The sequence below is a fragment of the Gossypium raimondii genome, chromosome 12 (assembly GCF_025698545.1).
Source record: "Gossypium raimondii isolate GPD5lz chromosome 12, ASM2569854v1, whole genome shotgun sequence".
In the NCBI taxonomy this organism is placed as follows: Eukaryota; Viridiplantae; Streptophyta; class Magnoliopsida; order Malvales; family Malvaceae; genus Gossypium; species Gossypium raimondii.
This window is the reverse complement of record NC_068576.1, coordinates 31,780,479-31,804,185: the sequence shown is the minus strand read 5'-3', so window position 1 is coordinate 31,804,185 and position 23,707 is coordinate 31,780,479. Positions and strand designations below refer to the sequence as shown.

General features: G+C 32.6%; 1 protein-coding gene across 2 annotated transcripts; it reads right to left on the bottom strand.

Moving 5' to 3' along the window:
* Positions 1-14,569: 14,569 nt before the first annotated feature.
* LOC105763692 (uncharacterized) lies at positions 14,570-17,686 on the bottom strand. 2 transcript variants are annotated; one of them, XM_012582006.2, is made up of 2 exons: positions 16,482-17,686; positions 14,570-15,057 (listed from the first exon to the last, which is right to left on the bottom strand). In XM_012582006.2, the coding sequence occupies exon 1, from the start codon at positions 17,572-17,574 to the stop codon at positions 16,483-16,485; it is 1,092 nt and encodes a 363-aa protein (XP_012437460.1). In that variant the 5' UTR covers positions 17,575-17,686; the 3' UTR covers positions 14,570-15,057; position 16,482. The 2 variants fall into 2 exon arrangements, with proteins under 2 accessions (XP_012437460.1, XP_012437461.1); XM_012582007.2 differs by having other exon boundaries at positions 14,570-14,991.
* Between the last annotated feature and the right edge of the window lie 6,021 nt (positions 17,687-23,707).

The following is a 23,707-nucleotide window of genomic DNA, read 5'->3' as shown; positions in this document are numbered from 1 at the left end:
GGAATAATTTGATTATATGTTTTAATTTTGATTGATGATATGCTACAATTATGTAAGTTTGGAATGTAAATGTAGCATAAATGAGAGTGCCTTGTTGGTATAGGTATATTTTAACTAGAATTATATAAGTTTGGAATGTAAATGTAGCATAAATGACGAGTGCCTTGTTGGTATAGGTATATTTTGACCATGTTTGGAATACTTATTTTGGTGATTTGGTAATATGAGAAGTGAATTGGTTTGGAATCATTTAGTAGTTGGTTAAAGTATGACATGCATTCTTTACAAGGAATTGTAGGATTGAATCTTAAAGTTGATAGATAGAATGCATATGGTTATTGGTGTATGTTTTAGACATTTTTTATGTAATAGGTTGAATGAATAATTGAGTAGATGGATTGAAATGGTATGGTTAATGCCAAAATTATGCCTTATTGAGTTGGTTGTTTTGGAATGATTATAAAAATTAGAATTATTGAGAATGTTACAAGATAGAAATTAAATGTTTATGGGCTATATTGATATATGAAAGTTTATTGATTTGGGAATTGTTGAATGAAGGTGTTTTGGTATGATATGTATTGATTTTGTGCAGGTTGTAGGGTGCTATTAAGCATGAATTGTGTTTGAGGTGAGATGAGTATGAAAGGGGACCAAAAATATAAGATTTTGACATTTTTGGCTTCAAGGTATCGGTACCATCGGTAAAGGCATCGGTACTTAGTGTTTTTTAAGCAAGTTTTCAAAAACTGAATCCAAAAATGGTATCGATACTTTATATCAAAGTACCAGTACCTTACAATGGTATCAATATTATTGGTGTTTTGTTTTAAAATGTTGCCAAACAGAATGCTAAAATAGTATCGATACTAAGTGAAGGTATCGGTGCCTAAAGGTAGGTATCAATACTTGATTCCATGAAACATCGTAACTTAAAATGGTATCAGCACCTAGCAAGGGTATCGAAACCTGATATGAAACCTTGAAAACTTTACAATTTAGTCTTAAATCATGTTCAATTTAGCAATTGAGCTTTCGTAAGCTCATTTAAGTCTCGGAAAAGTTTAATTAATGTAAAATGGTTGTATTTAAATGATGTATGATTAATTTTCACATCCAGAGGATGATTTTCAATTCAACAACATTTGTGTTTCTGTTTCGATTTAAATAAGACTAGAGAGACATGAATTGTAAATGATTTCAAACTTGGTATGTTATACTAAAATACTAGTGATCTTAATGAATTAATTACGATTGCACATGATTTTTGGTATGAGAGGCAATAACTAATTAGTGTATAGTATTTGAGTTTCAGAAACTCGTATTAAACCCGAAAATAATTGTATATTAATTGAAACGAATGAATTAGGTAATATTAGAAGTGGTAAATCGAAATAGGACCAATAAGGAACGTTTTGATATTGAAAAGTTTAAAATGATATTTTTATGAGTATAATGAATTGTCTCTATAGATTATGTTGAAGCGGTGTTAATTTTGTACATATAACATGTTTATATTGAGAATGTTGAGCTCGGTAACTTTAAGTTATAAGTATATGGTAGATATGTGCATATAGATATGCATGTTTACTTAGGTTAGAATTGTTATGCTAACATTACCTACTTAATGTAACAACCCAAGACTGGGTTTGGAAGTTTTGACTTCACAAGTGAGGGTTCATCAGTATTTTGGCGAACTAGTGCACGGCAAAAGATGTGGAAAGGAGGTTTGCCAGATTCATCGAAAGCTGTGTTCGCAAGTTTGTTTGGCACGTTGGGGTTCGTCAATCTATTTGGCGAATTGGGGTTTGCTAGTTGAGTTGCGAACCGGGGGTTCGCCAGTCAAAAGTCGAGTCAGACTAAAATTAAGAAATAATGATATTGTGTATCTAGGATATTTTTCGTGCACGTAACGTTCTTCTAAACTGACTATAGTTCCTAAGTCTAGCAGGGTATCCTAATATTACTAAGACACTTAGTGCCTATAAATACATCCATTATTCCATGAAGAATTCTCTCATCGGTATTATGTTGTCAAGTCTCTATTCTAAACCAAGTTCGTAGAAACCAAGGTAAGCCTCTATCCTGTTAGGGTTGATTGTCTATAAAGCTAGGTTTGCTTGCATGTATGAATTTCGTAAGTTTTTTCTGTTTAAGTAATTTGTGTGTTTATGTATGTTGTAAACCAGCCAAACCATCTACTATCAAGGATAAAGGAAAAGCAAAACTCGTTTAAATTCTCTGCTTTATCGATGAACGATTAAGAATCGCCATAAGTGTGTTAACTATCATGTTTTTCAATATGAATGCTCAGGGTTCATAACTTGTGTGCAAACTGTTATGTGTGCAAACTGTTATGTTTTCCAAGAACTTTATTTTTAAACTAATTTTTTCCTATAAAACTTTGTTTTTAAAGTTCTAGTACCCTGTTTCCAAGATATGTTTTTAAGCCATGTTTTAAATATATGTTTTGCGTGTGCTCCTATGCAAGCTTATGTTTTAAAGTATGTTTTAAAAGTACAGTTTTATAAGCTATGTTTTTTCGAGCTCTTTATGCGAGCTTTATGTGATAAGTTTTTGTGCGAGCTCCTTTGCGAGCTTATATGTTGGATATATTGGTATACCAAAGGATTGTGAGTACTCACCTATAAGTTCTATGATTTGGGCATTAAGGCCCTGCGACATGTGGAGAGATAAGGGAATGTCGAACTATGCTCCATTCAATGGGACATGTTCGCGTACAAGAGAGTGTTTAGCTTATGCTACACTTTTTTTTGACAAAAAGACCTAAAAAGGTCAAACTTCAATTAATAGAATCAACAATTACAAAGTCATGGATTTCTATATGGTAATCCATACCAAAAACCAAATTACAATTGTTAGTAATGGCATATTTGCACATGAAGTCCGCAACCTTATTACAATTGCGATTGACCCACTTAACAACCGCATTGTTAAACATATCCATGGTTTTAAACAAATCATTAATGTGATGCCCCATAATTGTGATATCCTCCCTATGCTTCTTAATCATGTTCGCAAAGCTCACACAGTCTGTTTCAAAGATGGCATTTGCTATGCTCAAATATCTAGCTACCTTAAGGCTCTCTTCAAAAGCATAAAGCTCAGTCCAATCAACCAGCATCTTTTCATCTTTAAAATCGTAGGCCTCACCAATCACAAAACCATCTGAGTCACGAACAATAACACCAAAACTAGTTTTGTCGTTCATGACAGTAGCATCGAAATTAATCTTCATTGTATCGTTAGGCGATTTCTCCCATTTCTTAAGAACAGTGTTGAGGGGTAAAATCAGATTGTTGACCATGTTGTGAATCCGAAAGTCTTGATTAAGAGTCTTGGCTCTCTCCCAAATAACCCAGGCAGCTTCCTCCTTACCTAAAAAAATTATTATTACGATTGTTCCAATTGTTCCATAATGTTGTAATAAAATCAGCCATGGCTTTCTTATCCAGTAATCATATATCATCTTCCATCCAGTCAATGCAGCAGAAGTAGTCTTTGTTAAGAAGTCTCCCATCAAGGCCTCCAAAGGTAAGAATATCCTGAGCAGTAGGGCAGTCCATAAGTGTGTGAACTAGAGTTTCAACACTTCCACCACACTTTTTAATCCCTACTAATAGTTTGACGAATCGAGGAGATCTTTACTTTCGTAAGGAGAAGCTCATGTCCCAAACGCCAAGAAAAACCCTTAAAAATTTAGAGGGTTTTAAGCTTTCAAATCGTCTTTCAAAAAAGTCTGTGAGGACCCATTCCCACCTACTTAAGAAGAAGCCACGAATAAGCTATTTTTGAGGTGTAAAAGCCGTGAGGGTTATGAAACCAAATTAGGCTGTCCTTCGGGCCATTTGAAAGAATAGGAAGATTGCAGATACGTTTCCCCGTGTAACTTTCATAGATTTCATACACTCTATTTTTATTCCAATTCATGTGATCGTTAATCCATAACTCATGCACTCTTCTTTCATGAATATTCTAACCAATGTCGCACAACGAGTCTCCATCAAGCCCTTCAAAACCCCAGTTGTCTTTATGGATATCAATACTGTTACCATAACCAATCTGCCATCCAAAGCCATTTTTGAGTGCCCTAGCAGCAGTAGCAATACTATTCCACATATAAGACAATTTGTCCACTTTTTTGGGATGAAAAAGGTCTCCATCGAGAAAATATTTAGAGCTGAGCACTTGATAACATAACGTATCATTAATCATGAGAAGCCTCCACACTTATCTTCCAAGGAGAGCGATGTTAAAAAGCCGAAGGTCTCTAAATCCAAGCCTTCTCATGCCCTTGGGGAGGCAAACTTTATTCCATGCAAGCATAGCCCACCCATGTCCTTTTTCTTTACTAGCCCACCACAACCTACGCATTCTTACTTGCATCTTCTCAATAGAACCCCTAGGAGCAAGGAAAACAGAGTGCGTAAGTTGGCAGTGATTGTAGGATTGATTTAATAAAGATTTCTCTACCCCCGTAAAAAAGAAGTCTTTTGGACCAACTATTGATCCTACAAGAGAATCGATTAATAATACTAAGAAAAGCATTAGACTTTTTCTTTCCAATATAAAGGGGTAAACCAATATACTTATCCAAGTTGTCTACAACTCTCATGTGAAGCATATCACTATAGAGCTGTCTTTGGTCCATGAGAGTATTCGAGTTGAAAGCCAGCATCTTGCACGTTTAAAAGCATGATAATAACATATCATAACTTATCATAATATATGTTGTAAGTGGTGTACTGGAGTTAGGTTGGGAGTTAATGGAAAGTCACTTCAGCGGCTAATGTAGCTCACCAAATTTGGGTTGAACCTACTCGACTGAGTTTGGGGTGTTACACTTAAATTATAAAAATAACACTGTGTGCTTTACTCAACGTACTATTTGTTTTCTCCGTGTGTAGGTTAGATTAAATTCAAGATTTTCGTGCATCGACTCCAACATCCAATCCATAATCCCAGCCTCAATAATGTTTGTTAGTTTTCAACATTACTTATATTTGGCATGTACCTAATATGTTAGGTTTTGTGGTAGTTGAGTAATGTGATAATCAAATGTTATATCTTATATTCTAGTAGTAATATATATGGTCGACATGCATACATATAAAATTATATGCAAATTATAAATTCTCATAGTTTGATAAATGTGTAAGATGTGATAGTGCCTTAATTGAAATGTTTATATGACCCTAATAGGTGGTGAATTGTTGTATGACATTAGGTGCATACATAAATGAAATATATATTTACTATGGTATGATTAAAAAAATGTATATTTTGTTGATAATTATCATATAAATTGTATAATTTAATCGTGAATTTATCGTAGCTACTCCGGGAATGAGTGTGGCATGACCTGCCGCTAGTTGTAGTGGTAGTTTAGATACGTTTCGACATTTAAAGAGTTTGTTTTCTAGCTATTTTAGTATTAATTATTTCATTTTTAGTACTGAGTAGTTAGTTAGTAAATATTAATAAAATAAATATTTTTAACACAGTTTTGACTGTTAGCGACCTATTAGGCCGACACAAGCCTTAGGTAATTCTAATCTATTAATTTAACTGTTTAGGTTACTAAATTTTAGGCCCAATGGACATAGGATCAAGGGATGAGTGTTGCACAAGATTCCCAAGCCGCTAAAGCATGAAATAGACTTAGAAACCCAAGAAATTGGTGTCGTGTCGCACCGTGCAATGTCTATGGCGCGACATAGGCTTGATGTGGAGCCCAAGTCTTTCGGGGTTAATTGTTTTGCACAATCAAACTTATACAATGACCTAAGACGTGCTAAAGACCTAATTCAGGCTGCTAACACTTCTATAAATAAGAGCTTAGGGGTTTGATGTAAAAAATTCGTTAGATACGCATCCAAAAAACGTAGAAGTTTAGGAGTAGGAGTAGATTTAGCTTTCTGTTAAGTTTTCTTTTCCTTTCTAAAACTCTGTTGGTTTTTCTATTATCGTGTATTTCAGTTTATTCTTCTTTGCAAGCAATGATTCTCGTTATCCAAATCGGGAGATTTACTACTCTACGTTTCAATCAACATTGGTATGATTCTCGTTATCCCAATAGAGAGATTTACTACTCTGCGTTTCAATCAACATTGGTATGATTATTTCTTTATTTTTTTTTCTTTTGATTTAATTGTGTTCATTTACATGCTTATTTCAATTGAGATTAAGATGATGAATAATGTCATGAGTAGTTAATTCCCTTAAGGGAGATTAACGAGTGGATATGGGAGTGATTAACAGAGGTGTAACACCCCAAACTCGATCTGGACGTTATGACCGAATCTGGCGATGTCACATGATAGTGTGTTTGAAAACCGATGCTCATATTGAAAAATCGTAACTTTGATTAAAACATTTTTCATTTAGATCTCGTCGTTGTCTTTTATTAATCCTAAAATAGTGATTTTTATTCAGCCGTTAGTTTGCAAAATATTATACATTGCGGAATCTTTTTAAAACAGTTTGTGTCCTTGTGGGTATTTTGCTAAAACACATGCATTTCTTTTAAAAACTTGTATTTCATTTACCTCTAGCAGATATAAAACATAAAGTAGTATAAAATCCAAATTTTAAGCAAAAACTCATAGCAGTCATTATTACAGAAAATACCCCAAATAAAGCTTTTAAAAAAATAAACCTAATTAAATACGAAACAGTAAAAATGAGTCGTGTGGCCACAGCTGAGTCCTGCACCACTCCGATCTGCCTATGTTTGGGGATTACCTGAACAGATGAATTAGAATGGTGAGTTTACGAAAACTCAGTGTGTAATCCCCATATAAACAAGTAGAAAGTATGCAATCATAGTCTGGGCCTAAGCCCATTTCGGTAACAGTTTCATTTTCAGTTAGGGCCTTAGCCCATTACAATACAGAAGCAGTTATGCATTTGGGCATTGGCCCATTATAGTATCAATACTCAGTACAGTAACAAATATGCAGTATCAAATCCTACCTAGCCAGCCTCTACACTCCAACTCCGTCCAACCTTACACTCCATATGGGGATATAATCAACCCACCCATCCCTACACTCCAAAAAGTACCGAATGCGGCACTAGACAATAGTTTGCAGCTGAGCTGCAAGTAATTTAGGCTCGAGGCCTTTCAATACACTTCCTCAGAACAATATAACCCCACCCCAATGCAATGTAATATACATATAAGACATGCTAAAACATAATATCATGCATAAAATCAGGGCATACAATATCAAACCAGTGGGACATCATCATGCTTAATAACATGCATAATTGTATCAATCATAAATAATTTCAATCAATTAGGGGTCTAGGTAAGCTTATCGAGCCTACAGTAGGTCCATAGTCGACTCGAGTAACCCGTGCAACTCTAGCAGTCAAACAGTGAAAATGGGCCCACAGCCCATGTTGATGCTCATGTGGTTCACCCATGTGGGACCCACGCACCTATGTGGCCCACACGGCCCAATTCGACTCGGCCTATGAATCACACATGGCCAGCCTCGTTGATCACACGCCCATGTTTATCACACGGCCAACCACACGGGCGGCCGCACGCCCGTGTGGTGTTGACAATCACACTTTTTTACTTTTCACCGATTTCCATTTCAAGAGTTGTGTTTACACACATGATTCGTTCGTGACGAAAATACACTTCCGAGATCACTAGCACCTTCAAAATCGAGCAACCCCATACTACGAATCCGAGCAAGATAGGTCACCATCCCACAATTCGTTGCTGACAATTCTGAAAGACCCAATGTTAACAACAATTCACATCTTCATAATCAAGATAATAGAAAAACTTCCCCTATTCACAAAACATAACCACCTTACCTACTAAACGAGTAACAGTAGAACCACTCCGCTCCAACGCTAACCGAATTGTTCCAGCCCTTAACCTTAAACAAAAAAACGGTTGACCGATTTAGCAAGAGTCCATAAATCAAAATACACCATAGTTACGAAACTTACCACCAACGCACGAAAGCAAAACGGAGATGACAAAATGCGGCAACAAAGATTAAAAAAGGAATGGACTAATGGAGAAACCAAAGCAGAGAGAAGAGAAGAAAAATTCAACAAGCAGTCAGGAGCAAACAAAAAGAAGAAAATGAAAGTCGGCAAGAGAGGATTCAAGGAGAATTTCAACAAGAGTGAAAGAAAAGAAAAACAAGATTGAAGAGGGAGATTAGAGAATTTCGGCAATATGTAAGGTGACACATAAAAAATCAGAATTTGGAATTGGGGAGAGAAAAAACAAATTTTCCAAAAAAAAAAAGAGAAAAAAAAGGAAAATCTAAACTAAATCAAATAACCCTTCAATCTGCTCCCATACTCCCCCACTACAACTCAAACACCCCAAAACCGTCCACCATTCTCTCTCCCTATCCAAAATCCCTTAATTTTCTCTCCTCACTTCCCACTACACCTCTACCACATCGGCATTTCAATTCCATTCAAACTCTCCACGGTACCACTAGCAAAATTATATCCCCTTGCAAAGGCAGGGACTTAAACTCCAGACCTCCCACACGCCAACTAACAACTTAGCCACCGGACCAACAGGCCCATTTTGACAATAATTTACCAACAACTAATTAAGAACCTACTGATTAGAGGTAGGGATTTATTCATAAAAAAAATTTTTGCCCAAGCTAAGTTTTGAACTTAGGACCTCCCAAACACTCCCAGAACACATAACCACTAGAGCTGACAGATATTTGTATCACAATCATACAAAAATAAATATATAAGAGATTTTTGGGGCGTTACAAGAAGAATAAGGGTTTCTTATAGAATTAGTTGGTATAAATTACACGTTCTTAAAATCTAGGCTTGACAACCCTAAGAAGTAATCAAAGGTTAAATGAGGTCAGGAGATAAGTTTGCCAAGTAAATCGTATTTATCCTAGGTGAGAAAGTGAGGTCGGGAGATAAGCGAGTATTGGCCAATTAATTAACCAATTAAAGGCCGGGATGTAATAATTAGTTAGTTAATAGCTAATTCACCCTAAAACTCGAATCCGAAGTTAATTACAACCACTGAAACGAGTGAATCTTCCTAATTGGTTTAACTAGTTTAATTATTTGTTTATTATTTATTTATTTTAATTATTCAGTTTCTGATATTATGATTTATCGTAATATAGAATTTAATTATTATATTTATACTTATTACTGTAAAGAGATTTTAAACATATTTAACTCATCCTCCCTTGGGTACAATCCTCGGAATACTTCCCTGTGTTCCGTGGCAACACAATACTATATTACAATTTGACCCGTATACTTGGACACCGCAGTTGTAATTTCATATATATTTGGTGTAGTATTTTTCAGTCAAATGTTCTCATGTTTGGCAGTGGTCATGACACACTGTAGCTTGGACCTGGCGTTCGGGTCGAGTATAGGGTATTGCAAAAAGGGGTATATTAGCTCCTGAATTAAGCTCTCACTCTCAAATTGCATCAATTAAGCCATTTGACCAACATTTTCTATTTTTTATCATTATATTGTTGACATGACTGTTAACAACGCTGACGTAATGCTCCATATTAGTGACAATTGCTGACGTATCAATGTCACATTAGCTGCCATGTCATCAAAAAAATATAAAAAAAACTCAATTTTTTATAAAAATAAAAAATTAAAAGAAATATATATTTTTATTTTTTACTGGATGAGCCTGGACAAATGGTTATCTAGGTTCATTTATTTCAAAACTTATTTTTAAAATTTTAAAAATATTTTGTTAAAATTATAAATTTGTAAATAAATAATAAAATTTATAAAAATATTAAATAAAATTCAAAAGTTCAAAATAAAAATAAAAATTAATAAAACCATTTAAAATTAAAGTTCAAAATGAATTTGGACATATGGTTGTCCAAGTGCAAAGTGAACTGAACAACCAATGTCCAAATTCATTGAGGATGATTTTCTAAATTATATAAAATTTAAAATTATTAAAATTTGTATTTAAAAATATGATATGTGTATAAATATTTTAATTCTATTGGTACCTTTTAGAATATACAAAAAATTAAAAGTTTAATTTAATTTTATTAATTTTAAATTTTACACCTAGTACAGGAGCCTCTTTAATACTTTTACTGAGTTTGATAGGAAAAAAATCGAGTTAATTATAGTCAATTTGTGGATCACTCGTTATACTAATGGATATCAATGAAGTTGTGTATTTGAACTTAATTTTCGAGAAAATATGCAGGTGCATTCGTTGGAAGATGAAGAGGAATGACTTGAAATAGACTTGTCCATGAGCTGAGCCACCTGAAAAGTGGGAGAGTTTGGGCAAAACTATAAGCTCGAAAAAATGGACTTGGGCAAAAATATAAGTCTCGTTTTCAAAATGGTCTTGCCTCAAATAGGGTTTTTTTTCTTGCCAGGCCTAGCCTAAATTTGTAAAAAAAAAAAAAAAAGAAGAAAAAAACTATTGTTTTGCTATTGTTTTTCATTGTTTTGTTGTTGTTTTCCTATTGTTTTATCATTGTTTTGTTGTTATTTCACTATTATGTTGCTAGTATTTTATTCTTATTGTTTGGATATTGTACAACTCTTGTTTTATTGTTAATTGTGCTACTATTTTAGAAGCATTTGTTTAAATTGCACCTATTTTAGTGTTATTTAAGTATAAAGATTTTTTAATTTATTTTCAATTTGTCGGGTAACATTTATTTTATTACTTTTAGTGTTTTTGATGAAATATATTTTAAATATTTTTATATAATAAAATAAAATAAAAAATTTTAATACGGTCAGGTCGGCTCGGGCTCAGTTTTTAGTATTTTTATCTGTGTCAGACTTAGGTATTTAGGCTCATTTTTCGGGCTAAATCAAGCCCGGATCTATCAATCGGACCTAAAATTTTATTAAAAACCAACCTAATCCATGAACAACTTTAACCTGAAACTGATCATGCCACTATTCACAACGGTGCCCAAAATCTACCACCACAATTCAAAAATTAACACCATTCAATCATTCAATAAACTTTGAAAGGTTTGAAATTGAAAACATAAAAAGCCATTGATGAAAAGGAGCTTATTGGGACGCGGGAGTCTTGAGCACTATGTTCGGCACCAGTGTCCAAGAAGAGAGTATAAACAAGAACAAAAGTACCAACCATCTCAGAACCAAAGCCCATCTCCTTTAGCATATAACCAGGGTTCACATTAATTAATCTTAAAATTAAAATTTATTTTTATTTATTTATTTAATAAAACATTTTTTATTTTTTTTATATATCGTAAAAGGTACCAATGGAATTAGAATATTGATGCACATATCATATTTTTAAACTTGATATAATTTAGAAAAATCGTCTTTTTATTAATTCTTATTTTGAACTTTTTGAATTTGATGAATTTTATTAATGCTTTACAAATTTATAATTTTTAAAACATATTTTATAATTTTAAAAAAAATTAAATTTTGAAATGAATGAACTTGGACAATCATTTGTCCAAGTTCATTCCAATAAAAAATAAAAAATATTTCTTTTAATTTTTAATTTTTAATTTTTAATTTTTATAATGTGGCAGTTGACGTGACACTGCCACTTCAACAATTGTCGCTAACATGGAGCGCCACGTTAATGCTGTTGATAGCCACGTAGAATCCTAAGTCGCGAACAATGATTCAATTGATGATAAAGAAAGAGAATTCTTGGTTTAGTTCTCCACCTTAACGACAGAAAAAAGGATTGATCAAAATTTATCGAGTCTGACTCATAGTGATCATTTATCAAAGAATGACTCTAGTTATCAAATGATTGAACAACTGAGACCAATTTACTTACGATACTTAGTTAACATTCATAAAAAAGTATCTAATGAATTATGAGTTCAATACATCCTGTTTAGTATAAAGGCGGATACTCCTTACTCATTATCAAACAATCACTTATTCACTAACTTCGTGTGAGGCTAATAGTTTTCATTCCCATCTCGTGGACTGTAACAGTCAAAGACAGAAAGCGGTAGTCAAAGGGCTTAGTTTATGCAATTTGAGAGTTTGAGGGCTTAATTGAGTGTATTTTTTGCGAAAAAGCTTAATTAATTTTTTCGCAAAAGTTCAGGGCCAGTATACCCTTTTAGCCCTTTTATTTAAAAACTTTGTTATAAAAATATTTATCACTATTTATAATTTAAAGTTACGAAGAAATTGGATTTTTAAATGCTATATTTTAAAAGATTAAAATATGCTCCAAGTTGTTATAATCTTTGCATATTTGGAATTTAGTTGTCTACTTTTATTTTTAGGAATTTAGTATGTTCACTTTTCAAATTTTAAAATTCAAGTACAATTACTTACACTATTAAAATTATTCTATTAAATTTCTTGATATGAAATTTTAAAATTAAATAAGATATATTAACTTAATAAAGTAACTAAATTTATTAAATAAAAGTAGAGGTAAGTGTATGAAAAGTAGAGGTAGTACATTCAAGAATGTTTAGCAGAAAGTAAAATATTGTTATTATTTATAATTTCAATTTGTTTATTTATAAAGGTATTATCTTAAAAAAATTAATTTATTAAATCCGCCACAACTTCATCACAAAGTACTATCACTAGTTATAATATCAATATTTCTGACAAAATTCCTATCTCAAAGTATTTAAGATAAGAAGAAAATTATTTTTCTTGAAAAAAATTATGCAATTTTAAATGGTATGGATCAAATTTACAAAAAACTATAAATATTTAAAATTAATAGATTTGCGAATCGGTACAAACTAGTTGAATCGGGCTAAAAAATTAGTTGAATTGACAATTGAACCAATTTATATATATTAATATTAATATTAATATTTATATTAATATTAATATTTTTATTTTTGTTTTTTATTTCTAATAATTTATTTTCTTTAAATCGGTCAGGCCAATCGTTCTGGGAATCAATTGGTCAAACCAGTTTGAAATTGATTCAATTATCGGTTCAACCAATTTTTTAGCTCAATTCAACCAATTTTCTGCCAGTTCACAAGTCAATCGTTCTTTTACCTATCACTGGACTGATACCCCAATCAATTCCCAATCCGACTAAGTTAGTCTAGTTTGGTTTAGATAAAATTAAATTTTGGAATTTTTATTTATATTTTAAAAATATTTTTTTATTTTTTTAATTTTAAATAGTTTTTATTTATTTTCATAATTTTTATTTTTTAAAATATATTTTAAATTTTTATTTTTATATTTAAAATATGAAAAATTAATTTAAAATTTTATGTACTTTTAAATGTAAGGACCAAATTGACAAAAAAGTGAATGTTGAGGGCTAAAAGAATATTTTACCTTTAATATTGTTAACTTTAATGGCAAAATTAAAAGATAAGACGAAGACTTTTAAATTGAAAAAGTACACGCACTCAATATCTTAAAATTGAAGTATCTGGATTAAATTTTAATTTTCGAAAGAGTACAAGGATCTTTGGCATATTTAAACCTAAAAATTATTAAATTATGCTATGAGTGATCAAATTGTAAACTTATTAATGTTGAGTAACTAAATTGTAAATTTACTTATACCCACGTCTAACATTTAGAAACTTAAAGGTGATAAACTTGTAACTTTTAAATAGCTCAACGACCAATTTGTAACTTTTTTAAAATTGAGTGATCAAAATATAAATTTACTAATAGTTCAGCCACCTTAAACATAGTTTGTCCAAAAAACTAATTGGTAAAAAAAAAAAAAAACCCTCACAGAATAAATCGAAAATCAATTAAACTCTTACAGTTTTATTTTTTTTTCGGCCAAAAAAAGAAACGGTTTTATTTTTCATCAAGCTAATCCCTTTGTGGACAAAAATCGTCATTTTGTTCTTTGATACTTAAAATCTCACTAATCTGAAATTTTTGTACACAGTGGATTAGTATGTTTTCATGATTGTCTTATAAGCATACATTTACAAATCGAAAAATATACAAAAATATTTATAAATTATAAAAATAAATTAAATTAAATCTTTCATAAAAATGTTGAGAATTTTTAAATCTTCCAAAAAAGTATAAAAAATAAAAATTGAAAAACAACATCTAAAATTTTAAAATTTTAAAATTTTAAAATGTATATAAATTTATAAAATTTCACAAAAAATAAAAAAAGATTCAAAATATCCACACTTCAAAAAAATATGACTTTGAAAAGAACAAAAACTTATTTAAATTATACACATTTCAAAATTATAAATTATGAAAAGTTATAACTTTTTTTAGGTTTGGAAAATTATATATAATCTAAATATACTCCTTACACATTTTAACAGTAGTAACATAAAAATGGCAATCTAAGTGCAAATTCAAAAATTACAGAAGAATTATTTAAAGATAAAAATTAATAAAAAATCCACATCATCAACAATGAAATACAAATACACTAACGTTACGCGTGTTACCATATTATTATCATTAAGCTTCTAACAATTCAATCAACTTCTCTATAAAATAAATAATTGTTACTAAATTTTGAAGATTGAAAGCAATGTAATAAAAAAAATTAGAGTCAAAATGAACAAAATGGTAAAGATTAAAAACTAAATTTATAATTATGCTAAATGGTAAACATCAAAGAACTCCAAAAAATTGAACCACATACACATGCACTTGTTGTCAGGTACATTACAGCAGGGCTTTCTCCAGAATGAGGATCAACTGAGTTCTAGCAACAGCACAAATATTCATGATTTTCAAATTCTATTTTCTAAAAAGCCATCCGACGTTCATGGATTAGACAAAGCTCCATCTCACATCGTTCCATGGGAAAGTTACAAAATCTTAAATTTTAATAAAACCACTGCATGTATTCTCCTTTCCGTAAAAGAATGGAAACCGTAAAAGAGGTAGTAAACTTGAGAATGAATTCTATAGGTTCGGCTGGCACCATAAGTTGAACCTCGCAAGCCCTGTTTTGAACCAACTCTCTGCATCTTTACTCGTCAAAATCTGCTCAAATTCAGATTCATCAGACCATAAAGGGCATCAAATGGTGTTTTGTTTTTGGCACAAAGACTGCAAAAGAGTTGTTGAAATGAGGACCCCAAAGAACGAAATAGACAGTAAAAGGAGATGCTCATCGCTTAAATAACCAAACAGGACAAGCTCAATTGAGATGAGACCAACTTCACCAGTAATCAATAAGTATAACAAGAAATGCCAACCAAGAGACCAGTCTCTATTTCCACCTAAAACCACAACTGCCAAACCTGTTTCTACTTAAAATAAAATAACCTATTCTTAGAATTTGGAGAAAATTGATTAGATAATGGAGAAGAAATTTCAAAATCACTTCTAAAAGCTTTCTATTAAAATACTTATTTCTGGTAAATAGTACCATGTATTGCGGCTAGATGTTACATCCAAGTCCAACCATATGGATTTCTATCAAAATCACATCTAAAAGCTTTCTATTATCCTACTTTCCCACTCAACATTTGTAGTTCATGGGTAATTTGATGATTAGAAACCATATAACAGCAATATAGGTTCAAATGCAGTATCCTAATACCAACAATAAAAATGTGCCATTAGACCTCAGATAAAGAAAATATCACCACGAACAGGTGATTTGGAAGTGAGGGAAAATTTGTATCTTAAATGGTGGTGTTTTAAGAAACTAAGCTGTTCATTGTTATGAAAAATAAATGATGGATGTCTCAGAAGTTTCAATGCAACATTTAAGATTGATCCTTGTCAAAATAGGCATAAACAACTAGGTATGGAACACACTTTTGCAGAAATCAATATTATATTTTGATAAAAACCGACAAGATAAAGTTAATATACATTTCATCCTAGATGCGAAATATCAGGAAATTAAAGATAAATATTTGCAGTAATATTTCATGGTGCCAAAGAACCTCTTACACCACTTGAGCAGATAAGGGATAAATAGAAATAGAAAATAAACACTGCTTTTATGAATCATCTATTTGTCAGTAAGTTAACCTATAGGTTGAATCACTACACAAATCAACATTGGGATACAGTCTACTTAGTAACCATGAAATTAAGTGCATACTTGAATCAGAATGATGCAGCTCAACCAGCAAATGCAGTACAATTTGGTTCTGTCCACATAAAGAGACATTGGAAGAGTTTCAAAAAATTGAATTCCATAAACTTTTGTGGAATTCAATTGAAATCTAGTAATTTGCTAATTTGCACCTAACAAACCATGATTTCAAAATAATTTGCTAATGTGTGCCACTAAATAAACCACCTCAACTGAGATAACATCACGGGACACACAAGAAAGCACAAAATCTGTATAAAGGATGAATTGGAAACACTAAAATAGAGTTCACGATAAACACAACGCATCTTGAATAATATGATCATTTTAATTAAATAAGTTAAGGAACTTGACTTTAACTGAACAGAAAAATGAGACAATGAAACAAAATACTAATATCAACAAGTCAAAGGAAGAATACCTCAAACCCTGGTACAGGATGCGTCAAAATCATCAAGAGCGACTCGAGCAATCCAATTACTCAAAGTCCTCTTAATCTCTGAGTGATTAACATATGCCAACTCATACATACTACACAAATTGACCACCAAAGTCTCATTCAATGCCACGGTAGGTACTCTTTCGAGTGAATTCTCCAATACCTTAATTGAATCTGACAAATCTCTCAAATACATCAAACAAAGCGCCTTATTATTAACAGCCACAACATCTGCGGGATCCCTTTCCATACACTCCTCGTATTCCCTCACTGCAGAAACATAATCTTTGCCTACTAAAAAAACCAAGGCCTTGTTTCTATTCACAAGATTTCTGAACTCAACCTCACTCAAAGCTGAAGAATCATCATTCTTCCTTTCATTTAACATTGTCTCAACACGGTGGAATGATCCTTTTGCCCCTTCAAAATCCCCGATCTGCATCTGAATATACCCTAATTTGGAAACTAAAACCGGGTCTAAATAGTCATGATTGATCAAATCCCTAATCAAATCTAGACATAAATTGAATTCCTTAGCCCCCAAATGATGCCCAATTAAACAATGTAAAACAAAAACTTCCCTTTTTCTCCAAATTTTGACAGACTCCTGCAAACTATGAATTCCCTTATCTTTAATTTTCTGACGAATAAAGTTAAGCAAAAGATAAAAGCGATCTAATCCTTCTTGGCGATTCCCAAGCTTGAAGGGGAGTTGGGCGTTGATGAAGCGGAGGGAGAAGGGGACCATAGAACCGGAGCGGGTGTGATAAAGCTTAGGGTAGGTTTCATATTTGTAATGGTGGCTGTTGAAGTCGTGGAGAGAGTCAAGCTCGTTGGAAGCGTCGGAGAAGCGGCGGAGCTTGGTGAGAGCAAGGACGTTGTAGGAAAGGTAGATGAGGTGGTCGTGGGGTTTGGCTAGGAGGTCAAGGGAACGGGCTCCAGAAACTTTATCGAGAATGGAACGCCAGGAGCCGCGCATGGCAAGGTCTTGAAGAGAAGCCAGCTCGTGGGATAGGTCGTTCAGAGATCCGAATTGATTCGTCAGAGGGTCGACGGTCGGCGAGGGTTCGTCCATGGCGACAACCACGAATCCCAAGCTTTACTTTGCTTTCACTGTTCACTTTGTTCCTTCCCTTGTTTCACTTTTGAAATAAACGGAATGAATTCTAGCCTCTAGGCTAAGCTTAACCTGAATCACTCGAATTACTAGCAGATATTTACATAAAAAATTTCATCTAGTCGATTTTCACCCATTTAGCAATGCTTTTTTTTTTCTTTTTAAAGTTTGGATACCTAGTAAGTAACGAGCAGGGGTGAGTAAAACTTGATTCGACTCGAAAAAATTAAAAAAAAATTCGAATTTTGAATTAAACGAATCGAGTTATTCGAGTTAATCGAGTTATTCGAATCAACTCGAATTTTTTTTTCGAATTTCGAGTTCGAATCGAGTTGAGTTTTCGAATTCGAATAACTCGAATAATTCGAATAATTCGAATATCAAACTATAATATTTGACAGTTTTACCCTAAACTCCCAAACTTTTTTACTTTTCCCTCAAAACTTTTACTCCTTCCCACTTTCCCCCCAAAACTTTTACTCTCCTCCCCTCCAACCCCCAATCTACCTAAAATCCATTTCCCACCAAAATTTTACTCTCGCATTTACTTTTTTCTCAAAATTTTACTCCCAAAAACTCTCAAAACCTTTTATTTTCTCCCAAAATTTTTACTCATTCCCACTTTTCCCCTAAAACTTTTATTCCCTTCCCATCCCACCTCCCACCTCCCATCTACCCTAAACCCTCCCCCTCCAATTTTTTTTTAATATTTTGCCTCCAAAATTTTACTCCCCCTATTTACTTTCCCTCAAACTTTTATTCCCCAAAACTTTTTATTTTCCTCCAAAACTTTTACTTCTCACCCTTTACTCTCAAATAAAAAATCAAAATTATACAAAAAAAAAAATCACTAAACATAAATTGTAATAATTTTATTTATATTTAATATTTATATTATTAAATTAAATTTCTCATTTTATATTATTTATATTATTGAATTGTTTAGTCATATTGAATATTTATATTAAAATTGAATTATTAATTATGCCATAAAATATTCGTGTTAAAATTTTATATTAGTATCAATTTCACATTTTATTTTTAAAATAAATTTTATTAAAAAATCATATTTTTACGTTTAATATATTTTTAATTCCAAAATACATAGTGACAAGAATCTGAAGATAATTGAAACAACTAAGCAAGCAAAGAAGCTAACCAGTATATACAAAATTAATAAATAAATTATGAGGTGATGAAAGTTAATAAAAATTTTGATTAAGGTAGACAAATTTTATTACGATGGGTGACAACGGTTTTTATTACGATGGGTAATTTTTTTTTCTGAGTTTTCACTGTTGTCTTTTTTTGAAATAAACAAAACCCTCTTTTCTTGTACCCTTGGGAGCTGCCATTACTAGTATCAGCATTGGTGGTTTCTTTCAATCATGTCATCAATGACGTTTCAAATCTAAACCTTCAACGTCAATACCAATGACTTCTTCCAACCAAAGTCAAGATGAGTTTTTCAAATCCAAAAATACCAATCGCCAATGCTTCAAACCAAGTAGCCATCGAGTCCTTTTATCTCTTCTTCCACCAGCACTCGACGGGTTATTTTAAAAAGCTTGATTGAAAAAAGATTAAATAAGTTTTGTTGGAATGATTGATTATGAGTTTTTTTTTATTTTGGTTTAATTTAGTGTTTTGAAAATTTTTTAGTGTTTGTTTTCTATTTTTAGTGTTTTTGATTTAAGGTTGTGAATTTTTAGATTGATGAGCAAAAACTAAAATTGAGGCTTGATTGTGTTCATCAATTGTGAGTTTTTGTTTTTTATTTAGTGTTTTTTATGCCCCGTGTGCATATGGGCATGTGCTTATGCCGTGTAAACCACAGGATCATGTCATCAAGCCGTGTGGACCACTGTTTCTTAAAATTTTAATTTTCTAAGAAATAAAAATAAACATACTAAGCATGCAACAAAATTAAATGAAAAAAAAAACACTCGGTTGCCTCCCAAGAAGTGCTTAGTTAAAGTCTAAGCTCGACTTCCCTTTTCAAGCTCACGGTTAAGTCAAATTTTGGAGTCGGAGCTCCTATCTCTCATTATTAGTATCATCATAAAAATAAAGTTATCTTGGGTTTTGGGATTCTGATATAAAACGATTTGGAATTCGTCAAAATGGTCTATGCAGTGATTTATCAATATAGATGTATGTGGTACTGAATCTTGGTATGTTTGAGTATGAATTGATTGTATTAAATTCTACATAAGTATTCACCAAATATATATGTATCCACCCATGATAAATGTTAATGAACAATTGATTGAAAATAAGAGTATGGGTTAAGGCATGGATTGTTGAAAGTGATTTTTGGGGGTATGTTCTGTTAAAAAGTTATAGTGGGACAAGGGATTTATGAAACGTTTGAAAGGATTCCCCATTTAGTTAAATAAGGAAGACTGAGTATGACAAGAGCATGATATCTGGTATATAAGAGAATGGTAAACTGTAATGGTATCCACCGAAATAAATGATACAAAATAATTAGCACCTAAAAGTTCATACAAGAGTGCAAAGTATCCATCAAGGTAATGTATGAGCTCACTAAGTACTCTTGTACTAACAAGATTTGTTATTGCCTTTCAGGTATTTGACAAAAGACTTCGCTTGGAGGGATGACGCCAAGAGTTCGCCAAGGTGATGGCGGAGTGGGCTATTATGTATACAATGGAGATGTGGCGTAGTCTAGGAATACACCTTTTGAGTTTGTATTTAAATAAATTTCCATTCTGTAAGGATTTGTCTCGAGTTTATTGTAATAAGATTATTTTATGTTACTTCTCTTGCTTTCATACAATAAGTTTCTAATTAAAATGTCAAATCACATGCTTAAGGAGATGGGAAATTGTAAATTCTTTTCTTAATGGTTTAGTTTTGCGAAGTAACACCCGAAACCCAGACCTAGTGAATGGGGTCGAGTTTAAGGGGTTACATAGCTGCAGTAGGTGAGTCCTTAATATCGAATCCTACAATTTTTTCTAGATAAATCTTTGTGATCAATGTTCTAGTATCGGTGAATGAGTACTTGATTTGACTGTTGAAAATATGTGTGAAATCTTGATATAGTGTCCTTGTGAGTCCGATATGTAGTGGGCTGTCTATATGGATGTATATGATTCTGTAAAGCAACTGTGTATGTGTGTCTAAGATATATATTGTGATACATGATCGTCTGATGTGTGTGTGAAATGTGTAATGAGTATGATTTGGCTAAGAAAATGCGTATAGCATATTTGAATGTATACCTATGTTAGGCATATGAGGCGTGATTAATAAATATGAGGAAATAGGGTGTTACTGAGTGTTGAGAGGTTTTGTGATGTGAGTTTTAACATTGTGGTGGTTTTCAATGAAGTCCGTCGGGACAGTAAAAATGAGTTATGATATGATAAATCTGAAGAAAGTCCATGGTCATGGCATAATTCTAAAAAAGGGGCGGATGAACTGTATTTTTTTGAATAGGGTTTTCTTCGTGTCCTAAAGCAATGATGGGAAAACCTCACGCGATGTGAGTTTAGGAAAACCCATATTGCAAACACTACAGTTCATGGGATGCTTGGGTGGTACTCTGTTAGCCTTTGTGGCTTATTCTTATAGCCTTTGTGGCACTTTGTTAGCCTTTTGGCGTATACCATATGTTGCCTTTGTGGCGTATCTTTGTCTAGCCCTTGCGGTGTATTCTAATAAATCTATGATAATGATATAATCTGTCTAAAGTTATCTGGTATTAAAAGTTTTATGTTGAAATCGAATAAATCTTAAAGGAAGTTCTTGAAAGAAGTATGGATCAATATGTTCAAAGAGGCTATCTGTCGTAGTTATCTGTTAATTTATTATAAGGGCATATTCAGTGTAAGAATTCGTTAGGTTGAGCTATTTGTGCTATTAAGCTGGAAATCTAGGTTATCTAGTATTTATTGTATGTGATTAATATCATGTCTTGTTGTGAGACTTGAAGGAATCTTAGTTGTTCGTTATTTTGGAGGTCTTATGCCCTGTAACAAAGACATGTGGAATTCTTCTGAACGATCTGAAGTATATCTCATCATTATGAGTATGTATTGGTTAGGGTCAAAGTATAGTCCAACTTAAGGTCTAATTTAGCAAGAATAGTATGGGAATTCGCCAAAAGTATGGACAATAAGTGGTATTCGATAAGAATGATGTCTGCGGCTAACTATTCTAGAATAAATTTTTAAATTTTATTTGAAGAGAAAAAAAAAGATAGTATCATCTGTTAAGATCTAGAGACAACTAAACAATTAGATGAATGATGATACGTTAAGAATTGTAAGTGGCGTATAAGTATGCAATCATATAATTTGCAATGTGAAGGTATCCACCAAAGACAAATATGAGGAAACTCAAATATTCAAGATGAGGAATTCAACATAATAAGTTAAAAAGGTATGTTGTGTCAAATCTAACTAAGTTCCTTTGACTTATGAAATGTTATGTTTATATTTCAGGTGTTTCTATTTAAGTGTGTTCGCTGGGTGGGACAAGCCAGTAGTACACTAGAGAAGCGGCGAAAAGGGAAACTATGCATATAGTGGACCTAGTTGGACAAGTAGTGTATTGTAGGATTACGCCATATGAGTTTGTTTTATTAAACTTATGTATTGTAATAAATTATTATAGATATGATGTATTTTGTTTAAATACATTTTCTTGTTTCTTTAATGATAATGATTTATGGTAAACTAAGGAAAATGTCTTGTGTTAAAAGCTTAAGAAGGCTATTTAAAAATTTTGTTAAGTGAATTGTGTAATAACACTCAAGATTCAAACCCAGAGAATAGGATCGGGTTAAAGGCGTTACAAGCAGGGACTTGTATCGATATCAGTTCACACTTGTACAGATACATATACGCCAAACAGTGGTCCCTCCGTTGTTTTGAGTTGTCATGACCCTCGGGGACCCATACTCAATCCTGATCACCTCCAAACACCTAGAAATAATTTTAAAACACTTCTAAATTGATTTTAAATGCTCGGTAATAAATTGAAATATTTGGAAATGATTTATATGAATAAATCGTTGGTTGATTTCTTATTTCATTCAAAGCATATATTAGTCTAAGTTCCTTTGGCAACGAATATGATGTCTAACATTCGTACCTGACAATTGGGTCGGATATGGGGTGTCACACAAATAACAAAACTATCCAGAGAATAAATAAGGTAGAAAGCTTGTTTACCGAGCATAGCCAAATTAAAGCGATGTAAATAACGAAAACCCATGCCTCCAAACCTCTTAGGAGCACACAATCTATCCCAAGCAGTCCAACGAATACCTTTTCGATCATTAAGAGTTGAATCCCACCAGAAGGAATTAATCATTTCTTGAAGGCCATCACATATTTTGAGGGAAGACAAAACACACACACACACTCATTCATTAAACAGGGATCTACTAAACAACATTTTTAAGTAATACCTCTTTGTCAGCCCTTGAAAGCACCTTATTCTTCCAATTGAAAATTCACTTGCTTAAGCGTTCCTAAATAAACGAGAATACTCACCTCTTATTACGACCCACCAACGATGGAAGACCATGATAACGACCATGGTCAATTGAGCCAAAAACACCCAACGAAGCCAGAATGGAATTCCAAATATGAGGTCTAGTATTTGAGTTGAACATAATTCTAAACTTGTGAAAATTGATAGCGTGCCCCGAGGCAGCCTCATAACAATTTAGAATATTCTCCACAACATTGCATTTCGAATATAATGCCCAAAAGAATAAAAAGTTGTCGTCCACAAAAAACAAATGCAAGAAGATTGGCCCTCAATGATACACTGAGATCCCATGTAGATCATCCCTCGCTTCGGCCTTCCAAATCAGATAACTGAGACCTTCTATATGGAGGATAAACAAATAAGGAGACAAAAGGCCCCCTCAACGCAGCCCCCGATTAGGAGCGATCGATCCGACCTTTCGCCCATTAAACAAAACCAAATAACTGAGAGTGCTCACAACAAGCATTATCCAATTGATCCATTTTATATCAAAACCCATTTTCCTTGTAATAAAATGAAGGAAGCACCAATCAACCTAGTCTTAAGCTTTTGCTAATGT